This window comes from Trachypithecus francoisi, unplaced genomic scaffold (assembly GCF_009764315.1).
Source record: "Trachypithecus francoisi isolate TF-2019V2 unplaced genomic scaffold, Tfra_2.0 Lachesis_group8, whole genome shotgun sequence".
Taxonomy (NCBI): Eukaryota; Metazoa; Chordata; class Mammalia; order Primates; family Cercopithecidae; genus Trachypithecus; species Trachypithecus francoisi.
Genome location: NW_022681473.1, coordinates 60,961,320 through 60,975,623, shown reverse-complemented (window position 1 = coordinate 60,975,623; position 14,304 = coordinate 60,961,320). Strand labels below are relative to the sequence as shown.

At 34.9% G+C, this 14,304-nt stretch overlaps 1 protein-coding gene across 1 annotated transcript; it reads right to left on the bottom strand.

The window, feature by feature from the left end:
* Nucleotides 1-803: 803 nt before the first annotated feature.
* On the bottom strand, nucleotides 804-9,366 carry LOC117081317 (olfactory receptor 51A4-like). The gene is given in 2 exon segments (XM_033207136.1): nucleotides 804-1,799; nucleotides 9,199-9,366. Coding segments are annotated over 2 exon segments (1,164 nt in total).
* Between the last annotated feature and the right edge of the window lie 4,938 nt (nucleotides 9,367-14,304).

Genomic DNA, 14,304 nt, shown 5'->3' with positions numbered 1-14,304 from the left:
ATTTCACATAAATTAATTATGTACTATATGGCCTTTTATGTCTCGATTCTTTTACTCAGCATAATGTTTTTGAAGATTATCTATGTTGTAGCACATCAGTACTTCATTCCATTTTCTGGTTGACAAATTTGTTTTTTCATTCATATATTGTATGATGGATCAACATTCAATGAAATGACCAAATTTTATAGAATAATCAACTTTTAATTTCTAATGTTTAATGAACACTAAAATAATCCTGTACTCCTTCCCTAATTTATAGATGTTTCCTTTGTGTTAGTGGATGATTCCTTGAAAAAAATAATTTGAGTTTTGTTTGTTTGTTTTATTGTTTTAAATTTCAACTTTTAGATGCAGTGGGTATGGGTACAGCTTTTTTATTTTGGTATACTGCATGATGCTGAAGTTTGGGTTACAAAAGTACAAGAAACTTATTTCCCGTCTGTTGGTATATCCTGGTTTCATTGTTGTTTTCCAGAAAACAATTGTTAACTGCCTTGTTTCCACAATATTTCAATTTACATATTCTATGTGTTTCTTTAAACAAGAACAGAAAAATACATATATTCCTCACCGATTTCCACATATACATATTCTTACTTCACAATGTGGTAAAGTGTCATATTTGGAAATTTACTTCTTAGACAACAACTAAGTATATTATCTTCTTGGCAGACAAGAATAAAATATCTCAACTCTCATAAGACTACGCCTTGAAGTGATGACATATTCCCCAGAGAGAAGCAGACAGATGAAAGGGGAAGAGGGAGACAGAGTGTCTTTTTCAGTAAGGCAATACTTTACTACTTGAGCAAATTTCTCCTGTTGAATACCTTATGCACTGCTGACCTTATTTGTTTGGTTTTCAGGCTATAAACCAACGGATTAAGGATAGGAGTCAAGAAGAGGAAGAGATCAGCCATGGTGACATGGAGAAGAGGAGATGTGAATTTACCAAATCTATGAATTAGGGCCAGCACAATGAGTGGCACATAGAAAATGAAGACAGTGAAGACGTGGAAAACACAAGTAATAAGTGCCTTGAGCTGACCACTTTTTCAGGCAATACCCAGCACTGTTTTCAAAATCAAGGTGTGTGAAATGAAAATGAACATAGAATCAATTGCAAAGGAGCAGATGACAAGGGACAACCCATAGATCATGTTGACTCTGACAGGACCACAGGCCAGCTTCATTACATCAGGGTGATAGCAGTAGCAGTGGGATAGCATGACATCTTTGCAGAAGGGCAGTCGCTTGAGCAGGATTGGCAAAGCTACCATCACTATCACAGTCCTAACCACAGCTGTCAGCCCCATCTGAATAATCCTGTCAGGAGTTAAAATCACGGTGTAGTGCAGTGGGTTGTGAATAGCTACAAACCGGTCAAAGGCCATGGCCAGCAGGGTGGTTGACTCCATGCAGGAGAAGGTGTGAATGAAGAACATCTGTGTCAAACAAGAATGAAACTCAATCTCCCTGTGATTCAGGAGGAAGACATTGAGTACTGTAGATAGAGTTGACAAGGACAGACCCAAATCTGTAGTTGCCAGCATGGACAGGAAGAGGTACTGAGGCTCATGAAGGCTGGAGGTAGTTTTGATGACAAAGAGGATGGTGCAGTTTCCTAGGATGACAATGAGGTACATGACACACAGGGGCGTAGAAATCCATATTTGTACAGACTCCAGTCCATGGATGCCTGTTAGAAGAAGAATGTGTGGCTGAAACCAGCTATTGTTTATAGGTCCCACATGCAAATGTCTTGAAATGTAACCCAGGTAAGCTTCCAAATGTTTCTATTTGTACAAATAAAATCATAACTTTTAAGATAGTGATAGCTAATGCGTCTAACTCTCCTGGGGCAGCATTTACCCTAGGCAATTTACATCAAGGAGTTTATCCTTAAAAAGTTTCAATGCTATTGGAATAACTATCTAGTGTTTGGTCAATAGATAACTGCTGGTAAAATGTAAGAGCTAGTGGAATTATATTGGCCAAGAACACTCAATCATTAATCTAGTGAAAATAAAAATTAAGTACATAATTTTCTCTCTTATCCAAGTTCTCAGAAAAATAATTATTCTCAGAACATATTTTCTGTCTTGAAAACTTATTCAGATTACATTCTTATCTGTATTTACTTTCGTCTTTGGTGAACTTTCAAAAGACTTTCCAGCACTTTCTTTGGCATCAACATCATATTTAAGGATCTGGAAGCATGAGTATTTTTCTTGGTATTTCTACCTGTGGAAATAAAGTGTAAAATATTTCAACAACCCAGCTAAACCTCAAGTCGTACTTTCCAACTTCATGGGATACTAATCATTTTTAAAATAAATTTCTAGTTTAGTTAATGCTTTGTTTTTAAATGATGTGCTGATATTTTCAAAGGAAGCTGCTCATCAAAATATAACAGAGTGATAAATCCCTGAAGTGGGTACTGATATTACTTTTCCACTGGATCTAAAATTTTATTCATCATCACTGGCCATCAGAGAAATGCAGATCAAAATCACAATGAAATATCATCTCACACCAGTTAGAATGGTGATCTGGCAATCATTAAAGAGTCAAGAAACAACAGGTGCTGGAGAGGATGTGGAGAAATAGGAACACTTTCACACTGTTGGTGGGACTATAAACTAGTTCAACCATTGTGGAAGATAGTGTGACGATTCCTCAAGGATCTAGAACTAGAAATACCATTTGACCCAGCCAACCCATTACTGGGTATATACCCAAAGAATTATAAATCATGCTACTATAAAGACACATACACACGTACGTTTATTGAGGCACTATTCACAATAGCAAAGACTTGGAATCAACCCAAATGTCCATCAATGATAGACTGGATTAAGGAAATATAGCACATATACACCATGGAATACCATGCAGCCATAAAAAAGGATGAGTTCATGTCCTTTGTAGGGACATAGATGCAGCTGGAAACCATCATTCTGAGCAAACTATCACAAGAACAGAAAACCAAACACTGCATGTTCTCACTCATAGGTGGGAATTGGACAATAGGAACACTTGGACACAGGGTGGGGAACATCACACACTGGGGCCTGTCGTGTGGTGGGGGAACGTGGGAGGGATAGCATTAGGAGATATACCTAATGTAAATGACGAGTTAATGGGTGCAGCACACCAACATGGCACATGTATACATATGCAACAAACCTGCACATTGTGCACATGTACCTTAGAACTTAAAGTGTAATTAAAAAAAAAAAGAGAAAAAGAAAATTAAGTGACAGATTATGCAAAAAAAAATCAACAAATAATTTCTTGAAAAAATTTGAAATATATCCATTTCAAATTATATCTTAGTTAACATTAAATACCTTGGTAACTGTCTTAAAAATATCATGATTAGAGAAAATGGTGTTAAGTCATATCTTTACCCTACAAAGAAGGTAGGAGGACACCTGTGACTGGTTGAATACATTAAAATTTACATATTCTGTTTACAATTACAAATTGTCATGCAAAAACAGGAAACACTGATTCAGCAACATTTGGAAACAAGGATGGAGTAGGAACAAAGGTAATAAAACTGAGTTAAACTCTTACCTAGAAGAGCATGAAATCCAAGCAAATATCTTTTGTAAAATCATATACTTTAAAAATATACACCAAAATAAAAACACCAGAAGAAAATTTGAACAGAAATTAATGCAGGACTCTTTCTCAGAAAAAGGGCTAACAGCAGGGAGGACTGGAACAAGAGATTATTCTTTTTTTTTTTACTCTCAGCCAAAATTAGAACTTCTGTACTGTTATAAAACCGTGCAAATGTTAAATGAAACAAAATAATCTTTCCATAAATGTTAATATATCTTTAAAACACAGACCCCAGAGGACTCATAATTTGTATATTTCCATCTATTGATGTGTAGACCTATGCTTGTTTAGTCTTCCATTCATACATTATTGGCACTGAATGTTTACTACAACCTGCTACATTCTTTCATTATATGACTAGTAAGGAGAATTTTACAAAACATGTCCTTTTAGAGGAGGAAGAGTCACAATGAACATGTATAGCCCTTAATAAGGAGGTCAACTTCTTAGGGACTTGGATACTAAGTGAAAGAATTTTTCAGCTGTACATGTGGAGTATCAGAGTCATTTATGTTTCTAAAAAAACAGAAAAACAAGAAAGTTATTGTGAATAATATAGTAGAACATCCAATCCCACCATAAACACTGCCCACGCAGTCACTGAACACGTTGCTTTTTGCAATACTAAGAAAACTCTCTTCTAAACATAAACGTCTTATTCACCATAATATATCACGTATGTCTTTTAAGCAGAAACATAGAATATACTACAGATTCATATATGCACACACAACCAGCTCTGCCTTGGCTTCAACTTTCTTCCAGAATATCTTGGAATTCACTCTTTGGAATTCACTTCTTTGTATGCATCTTTCTCTTCTTTTATTTTTTTTAATCACTGTTGCAATTGCTGCAAACACTATCAGCATCAAGACCACCATCAAGAATACTGCAACAACTAATGTAAAAGTCAAATGTGTACTTAGTCTATATTGTTGTGTGCTTCATTTTTAAATATGCTTTGTGCCTATATTTTTGTTCCTTTTCAATAAGAATGCCTTTTTTCAATTAATTTAATTTTTTTACTCACTCTCTAGTCAGATTGGTTGTTTTATTACACTAGATGTATTACCAGATATATTACTCATTCTCACATCATGATGTGTATATAACTTTTAATATATTCTCAACTGTGACCATGCTTCATCGTAGCCAATAGTAATTTAAAACCACACTTAAAAGACACTTTGTATTCAACAATCTATAAAAATGATCCAATGCCTATTTTAAATCCCCAGAATTTTTCCAGCCATCAAATCCCCACTGAATGCATTGCTTAATTCCTCTTTATGAATAATGAAACATATAATTTCATATTATCTTCCAACTGTTTTCCCTTACTAAATTTGACTTTAAGTACCTTTCATGTTGAGATTTCATCCTTCACATATCTGCATAAGGATAGTTCACCTCTGTTTGGAAAAGAAGGCACATGGCAAATTTTGTTTAAACAAATAAATTAATTGTTTAAAGATTCCTACCACAGCCTATAGTTGGTAATCCCCAGCAAAGGCATAAAACTTACTAGTAATCCAGGATTCATTTTAAACTTTTATGTATAGAAAGTTTTGGGGGTCGTTATTACCCAGTAGGGCTCACTTAGAATTCAAGAGTAGGTGCCATTATCTTGAAAGTTGGGGAAGAAAAGTGTATCATCCTATGTAAATATTAATTCTAGTATTTGTCAACTGGCTCAATTTCCAGGTATTCTTATCCTAATTTCCTTTTATCTTGTTGTGGATTACCCATTCCATTAAGAAACATATCCTACAGATTATTCCTGTCACAAAGACATTTAACTGTTTCAGTTAGCATGTCCCACTTCCAAATTCACCCCTAATCACTTTAAGATGTATAATTTCTCCTTTCTGCCCCAGAGCCCTCAATTGAGTATCTCCTAAAAACAATGCCTCATCCCTATTATTTTAGTGGAAATAAAGTGAATTAAGAGTTACTCCACATAGTGTACAATCTTCTCTCCATAAAACCAGCACCATCTAAAAAAACTAACAAGAGAATTCAGCAGCACAGTTCTGCTCTTTCAGTCTCACCCTCCTTGGCATTGGCAGGGAGTGGATAGACTCTTATGTCAGAAATTTCTTATAGAGGCACCTGCATCACAGCAGAGTTATTTATTGCAATAAATAGAGAATTGTGGATGGAAGGTGGCCAGAGGAAGATTATCAAAATAGTTCCATGAGATATTAATTTAAATACTATTTACACACAGTGTCACAAAAAGAAATTACTTGGAACTAAAACCATGGCAAATTTGTTTTTCTTAATACCCTAAAGTCCTTTTAATTAATCACACATTCATGCCTGAGAGCAGCTGAATCCTTACTATTCAACACAAACACTTGATGAGCTTTTCTTTATAAGTGATTGTTCCTGATACTTGGTTTGCGTTTTTTTGTTTTTTTGTTTTTGTTTTTTTTTTTTTTGGTGAATCCTTTTGAAATGTGATTCTCTACTTTTCTCTGAGAAGTTGAGTATTGGAAACCATCTCTTTCATTACCATTGTAATAGATTCCCATTATTATGATATTGTGTCAGAACATTGCAGTGCTGTAGATTTTTTGAGAGGTATACTGCCATATATGACAGTCTGAGTTAGTGTGGCCTCATTAAAGTTGTTTTTTTTTTTTTTTCAGATTTTCTCCTCTTTTCTTCCTGTATAGCTGTTGCCTATAACTTTTGCCCACTCTTTTAAAAATTTTACTGTATCTTTCCTGTGATTATAAATTCTTCCTCTCTTTTGAATGTTTCAAAGGTAAAATATTGCAGGCATCCAAATGCCTAATACAATGACTGGTATAGAGAAGACATTCAATCTATACTTGATCAATGTAGAATGAATGGACAGGGACTTCTGCTGTCTGACAAGATTCAGTAAGAGGAGTAGAATTTACCTTTCCACCGAAAACAATTAAAATAATTAGACAAAATATATGCAGCAAAGATTTCCAAGACATTTAATATCTAGCAATGAAATAATAAATAAACTAGGTCCTATAACTGCTGCAGCTGATTGCTTTGAGATAATTTGTAGACCATGGTAAATGGAGAGGAAACCCAGATAGAGTCTGTGAACTCCCTGAGTTAAAAAAATTATTGCTGAGAATTCCAGGAGACCAAAGTATCTAGAGTTCATGGCACGGGAGAAGAGACAGATGCACAAGAAAGATACTACTCAGGCTTTGGCTGTCCTCACTATCCTTCCTGTTTATTAGTAGTACATTTAGAATCCTCCCTGCCAAGCTGACACCCCCTGCCATGTTCCCATGTAATCGTTTTTATGTTGTCTTGTCCGTGCATCACTTGCCAGGAAATAACTTGCAGGGATGTTCTCCTCACATGATCAGGTTCCCACACACTTCTCTGGTTCATTGGTGATGCCCACTACCAACGCCATACACGCCAGTATAGATGTCTACATTGCTGCACTTCAACTATTTGTTTTAGGACTAAATTATTCAGGATGGAAAGGAAAACTAAAGGGGTGGGTAGACTGAAGAGAAACAAATGCAGAATAGGGAGGTGAGGAGTCAGCTGCGTTCACATTCAATTCAATATGTTTAATTTTTCTGCCCAATTATCTGTGATGTTGATTTTTAAAATTACAAAATCCTCAAAATTAATCTCTTTTTTCTATATTGTCTTGAGCAAAGCATAAGCTTTCATTTTGTCTTTATTAATCAAATTTATAATATTTTCGAAGTTAGGCCTTCTGTATAAAGACTTTACAATAGATATAAAACTGTACTTCAATACACCTCATATTTTTCTAGTTAACTTCTCTAATGAAAACTTTTATTTCAATTGATTGCAAAAACATCATCTCCATGAGTCTTTGTCCCAAGACCCTGGATGAACATAATGTCTATTCTGTGTTGCTATACATGTATGCTTGAATATCTCCATCATTCCTGTTCTGATCTGCTTTGAGGGGTGGTTATTTTGTCCATGTTTTGGTGTCTTCACATGGATAAGACATTCTTGAAGTAGAGAATATTTATGTTTTATATTTGAATCTTTGTTTAGCATAGTACTATACACAGAGTGACCTTTAATACATTTTCATTAATTTATTTAATTACTGTATACATTGAAAATTCATTTCTTTTGTTGCTTTATCTGTTACCTACCTTTTTCCTTTCTCCAGGAATATTAGGGAAGTTTGAGTCGAAAAAGAAATGAAGGAGGAGGAAAGAAATGAGCTAATATGAAAACAAATGATAGAAGAAAAAATATGAGCAAATGTTAGGGTAGGTGGGAGGGAATAGTGGGAGCTATAGTTCATGTGTGTGAACAATGAGTGGATACTATCTCCTAAGTTAGAATAAAGCAATATGAGTGCTCACTTCGCACATTGCCTGTTTAACTGAAATGCATGCCTATTGTAACCTGTAAAGTGAAATCATGGTTCTAATATATGCAACCTTCAGTTAATACAGCACTGTGAAAAGCAAAGACTACCTGCACTTTTACTGTATTTATCTCCAAGTATATTATTGAAGAAAGAAAAAAGGCACTCCTTTATGAAGACTTCATTTTAAAGTATAAGGATAATCATTATCGCTGATTCAGTGGTGTTAATCTCCTAAAAAGGCCACAACAGTATTCCACATCTGTATTTCTGGAGCTCCAGGAATGATAATGTGATTAATTACTATAATGAATCAGATATAATGAATCAGAAAAGGAAAACGCTCTGATGTGCAAGACACTACTAGAGACTTCATGCTTGATGTCAAATCAATAATTGAACATTGTACTTAGACCATATTTGAAATTCATTAAAATTTATAATTATTGTTGTTACCATCACCATAATAACCAATAGCAATAACCCTACAAAACCATGATAGCTTTCATGTCAGTTAAGTCTCTCTGGCTTATTGGTGAATCAGGAGTGATCACCAATTCTTTTGTAAAGCAATCACTTTCCTACAATGCCAAAGTTCACACTTACCCTGATAAAATAACTGTAGTTCTTCATTCTCTCTCTCTCTCTCTCTCTCCTCTCTCTCTCTCTCTCTCTCTCTCTCTGTCTGTCTTTCCTTTCTTTATTCCATTCCAAGGTCTAGTATTGGAGCACAGAGTAAAAGATGACCTCTTCAAAGCAGAGCAACCCTGGAGACATCTGGTACACCATGCTTGGTATCTCAGGAATGAAAGATGCACACACATGAGTCTCCATCCCATCTGTTTATCCCCTGTACATAGTAGCTGTTGTGGGCATTACCTTCTTCTTATTATGCATCTTTACTGAGGGGGAGTCTTTATGAACCCATGTACCTTTTTCTCTCCATGTTGGCCCTAGCAGATATCCTTCTCTCCACAGTCACCACACCAAAGGTGCTAGCAATCTTCTAGTTCAATGTGGAGGGTATTTCTTTCAGTGGTTGTGTGTCTCAGATGCTTTTCCTACACTTCATTTTTGTGGCAGAGTCTGCCATATTGCCGGCCATGGGATTTGACCATTATATGGCTATCTGTTATCCACTAAGATATACTGCCCTTCTGACCACAACAGTCAGTGGAAAAAATGGGTATCACATCTGTGACTAGGAGTTTCTTCATCTGGCCTGTGATAGCATCAAAATCAGCATCTACCAGGGAGTGATTGTGGCCTTGTTTTTCACATGCCTGGATGTGGTGCTTATCATCATCTCCTATGTCCTTATACTTTGTTCTGCGTTTAGAATTCCTTCCCAAGGTGCCCATCTCAAGGTTCTGGGTACTTGTGGCTCCCATGTGTGTGTCATCCTTCTATGCACCAGCTTTCTTTACCTTCTTTGCTTACCAGTTTGGGGGCCACAGTATACCATTCCATATACATATCCTTCTTGCTAATCTTTATGTGGTGGTACCACCCACTCTCAACTCCATCATTTATGGAGTTAAGACCAAACAAATTCAAGAGAGAGAGTTATCCAGGTCTCTTCCTTGAATAAGACATTTTATTGATATAGACTAAAGAGCTTAGTCCTTCATTTTAAAAATTTTTTAATGTAACTCTACAACTCAAGAGAACCTAATGACAATAACAGAATGTTTTTGAGTGAATGAGTCAACATTACAGTCTTACTGTTTATGCTGCTTTTGTTCATGACAATATTAGAGGAAGGACACCTTATTTGCTATGTGATATTCAGCCTTGTTACAACAGGTTTAAAGTATAATAATTCAACAGCTAATTTCAATTTTTTATTGACACAGAAAAAAGGCTACCTAAAGATACAGCCCATTCCCACACATTAGAAAAATAAGTAAAAAAAATCCCAAATTAACCTAACAGAATTTTAGCTTATTTTCCTATAATATTGCATCTATAATTCACAGAAAATATACTCATATATTTAGTATCATAATCTAACAATTGAACATTTGCTCTCTGACTTCAAGTTTTGAATTCCAGATGTCTAAATTTGTCAAGAATATTTATTCTTTCCCAGCTTTTGTATATTTATACTTGTAATGGTCATGAAATATTATCTACCTTACAAAGTTGTTAAAAAGATTAAGTGAGATGATCAATGCAAAATTCCTAAAACAGAGCTTAACATAAAATGAAAATCAAATAATGCTGCTTATTGTCATTATTAGCAATTATATTACCAAGCTGCATCTTACAAACACTGGACCAGCAGGAGAGAGAAAGAGAGAGGCCTCTTTATTTCTTCCTTCCTATTTATAATGTTATGGAATACAATGATTTTAGGTAATCTTGGGACACGAAACCAATTTAGTTTCTTAGAGGGGAGCCAGAAGAAAGATTTCATCAGGGATAGAGTTCAATATTGTCAGCAGACATGTTAATTAAAGCTGTTGAAATGGATAATAAATTCATACCTGCTCCCTTAATAAATGTAAAAGTAGCAATTATATTCTTGGTCATTGTATGATAGCACAATGAATTGCATTTTTTATACCATAGAAACAATAATTATTACTGTTTTTGGCAACAGTAAAATGTATTCATCAGGAAATCAAAGCCACAATGAGATGCCAGAGAACATAATAAAACAATAATTAATAATTAAGTAATAAAAGTATTTTACATGTTTACTTGTACAAGTATGCACACAAACTCACAAATGCATGTTTATATGCTCATAACATTGATGACAGTGAAGTACTAAAGCATCATAAATGCCCAGGTTGAGTATATTAAAATGCATCCAAAAAATAGAGTAGTGCAATTTTTACAGACTAAGTTACAATTAAGTGCTTATATGGAGATAAAAGTATTTTGAAAATAAATTAGAGGTTGCAGAATGATACATATTATGTTATCTCAATTATATAGGTGTATACTTATTCATATATAAACCCACATATACAAGATATTAGCAAAGAAATTAGGAAAGAATATTTAAAAAAGTGCAATATTGTGTAAATGTTTAAATATAACATGTTAATTAAAAATAAATTTAATAATTAAAAAACATATCTATCATTTCTTTCTTTTTCAAAATGAGATGTATATTATTATTTTTAATCTTATTGTACTTGTCTTATGGATAATTCTGTTGTTTTCTTTATATAACATATAATCTTACATCCAAGTTATTATAATATGTAAAATCTTGCATAATAACTAATTAAATAATTATTCAGACTTTCACTGACCCCTGAAATTATTTTGTAAGTTTTTATTCTAATTTTTCATTATCAGATGAAGGATATTTTCAGGGCATTTTTGTGGGAGGGTTGCCAGAGAACAATATTATGCCTGCTTGAAAATATTTGTTTTATTTTTTGTTTTTGTTTTTTTTTTTGAGACGGAGTCTCACTCTGTCGCCCAGGCTGTAGTGCAGTGACGCAATCTCTGCTCACCACAAGCTCTGCCTCCCGGGTTCACGCCATTCTCCTGTCTCAGCCTCCTGTAGCCAGTCTCCTGTAGCTGGGACTGCAGGCGCCCGCCACCACCGTGGCTGGCTAATTTTTTGTGTTTTTTTTAGTAGAGGCGTGATTTCACCGTGTTAGCCAGGATGTTCTCTATCTCCTGACCTTGTGATCCACCCACCTCAGCCTGAAAATGTTTATTATTAGCTCATTGTCAAACATGAGCAATGAAAACACTTATATGGCATAGAACTATTTGTTCATGATCTGTTTTTTCAAAATTCTAGGTATGTATTTTTCAAAAAATATTAACTAATACTTTAAAAGGCAGAATTAATTAAAGTATACCTGTTATAAACTGAACACTAAGGTCATATAATCCTGCCAATAATTTGGAATTCATAGTTTTTTGAAAATCGATCTTCTCTGATCCCAACTATTTATATCTCTTGTTCTATCCTAATGCACTATTTGTTTCCTCCAGAGAACTGGTCAAAATGTGTAATTATTTTATAAATTTTATTGTTTATTGTCTTCCTCCACCTTTTCCATCACCCTCAAAAGGTAAACACTATAGAGTTGCCCCTTGGTGTCTGCACGGAATGGGTACCAGGATCTTACACACACACCAAAATCCATGGGTACTCAAGTTCCTGATATAAAATGACCTGGTGTTTGCATATAGCCTATGCACATGCTGCTGTAAACTTTAAATCATCTCCAGATTACTTTTAATAACTAAAGTCTCTACAGATGCAATTTATCTTTATTTTCCAAATAATACTGAGTTTCCCGTTTGCTGATTACCATTGTGGAAATTTCCCATGTTTCAAATTCTTGGAGATGTCTTCCTGTGGGGAAGGCATTCCATGAGCTCTGATCACCCACTCATACATTAGGTCAAAGATTTAACTTCTCACCAGGTGGTCAGCCACACACATTGAAAACAAAAGCATTTCACAAGCACAGGCCCTCTGCAGCCACGGATCAGCTTAAGTTATAGCTTTGGATGGGCACTACAGCATTGTCCTACAGGGCAGGAGAAAAGTTACAGTAACTTCCCTTTACATCAAGATACTGTGTCAGCAGATTTAGGATCTCCAATTATCTTGGCATCTTAATGCCCAGACCCAGAATCTCATGGACATTATTCTTGAAGATCAAGTTAAATGGATAAAGCATGGATCACAGTCAAAGATCCTGTTTATCTGGCATAGTATGAACCCTCTGGATGTTATCTCCAAATCTATAAAATCCAAAGGTGACTCTTCAGTGATCTTCTAGGTTTGTAGAGGGGCTAACGAAACCTTTAAAAAAGATGATTCAGGCCGGGCATGGTGGCTCACACCTGTAATCCCAGCACTTTGGGAGGCTGAGGTGGGTGGGTCACGAGGTCAAGAGATCAAGACCATCCTGGCCAACATGGTGAAAACCTGTCTCCACTAAAAGTACAAACATTAGCCAGGTGTGGTGGTGGGTGCCTGTAGTCCCAGCTATTCGGGAGACTGAGGCACTGTCTCAAAAAAAAAATAAAATCATAGGAAAGATAATACATCAAAACAGGGATGTAAGGGTACTTTAGTTAAAACGAGATGCTCAAGCAATAATTCTCAAGAAAGATGGTACAAGGTCTGACTGCATGCCATTAAAACGGTGGATTTGACAAAAGGGCAAAAGGGCAAAATGACTTCACAATCATAGACACAGGGAGAGCTGTGAGAGTCAATGATTGAAGGACAGAATCAATCAGGTACCACCAAAGTAAATCTATCAGGTTTATCATTCCAAGATCAAATATCAGCCTGAGAAAGGTTGGCAGGGATTCAGAAAAAAACTGGAATTCTCCAAGGCACAAGGTCAGTCAATGTATCCTGGGACTATGTAAGGGTAATTTAGGGACCTAGATGACTCAGAATCATCTCCTTTCCTTGCTTAGGAGTCTCAATACAACATTCAATGAATTGTTCTAGGTATCTGGATATAATGTTACTTAAAATGAACTTTAGAATGTGCATCAGACATGTCAGAAGGAAATTATGGAAATGCAGAAAATAGGCTATTATTGAAGAGTCAAAAAAGGAGTAATTATTGTTGGAGATTACAAAACAAAATAATGACTAGAATATATAGAAACATAATAGAACTTAAAATGGAAAAATGTGGGATTTCAAATAATTTTATTGAGTGCAATATAATTAATCAGGAAACACATTGGACATTAAACATTAGAACAAAATATAGTCTATGACTAACGGGGCAATCTGTGGACTCAGACTGCCAATAATCAAATCTCTGCTCCACTTCTTCTAATTAAGGAACCTTAAGGAAGTCATTTTATCTATGTGACCACTAATTTTTTACTGAAGAATTATAAATAAAGCATTTATGATGATGCCTGGAACATAATAAATGGAGACTTAAAATAAGAAACATATTTGTATTACTTGGTTATAGTTGTAATCTAGGCTCTTTTTTTTTTTTTTTTTTTTTTTTTTTTTTACTGGACAGAGGATTCAAATGAGACAACACAAATAAAAATATGGATTAAAGTTAAATATTTTCAAATGATTCAAATGGTTTTCAAGTGGTAGCTGCTATTGGCATTATTATTTTGAGAAACTAATCAAAAAAGTCTATTTCTTTCTACTTTGGCAGTTATTGGTTGTCTATATCTCTTGCTCAGTTGCTATTGATAGAGTAGGAGTACAGAAAGATTATTTGGTTTGTGTACAAACTAACATCAAGATTATTTTTATACTGTTAATTTCATCATACATAATTTATTCAAATAATCCAGTCTCCCTATGAAACTTC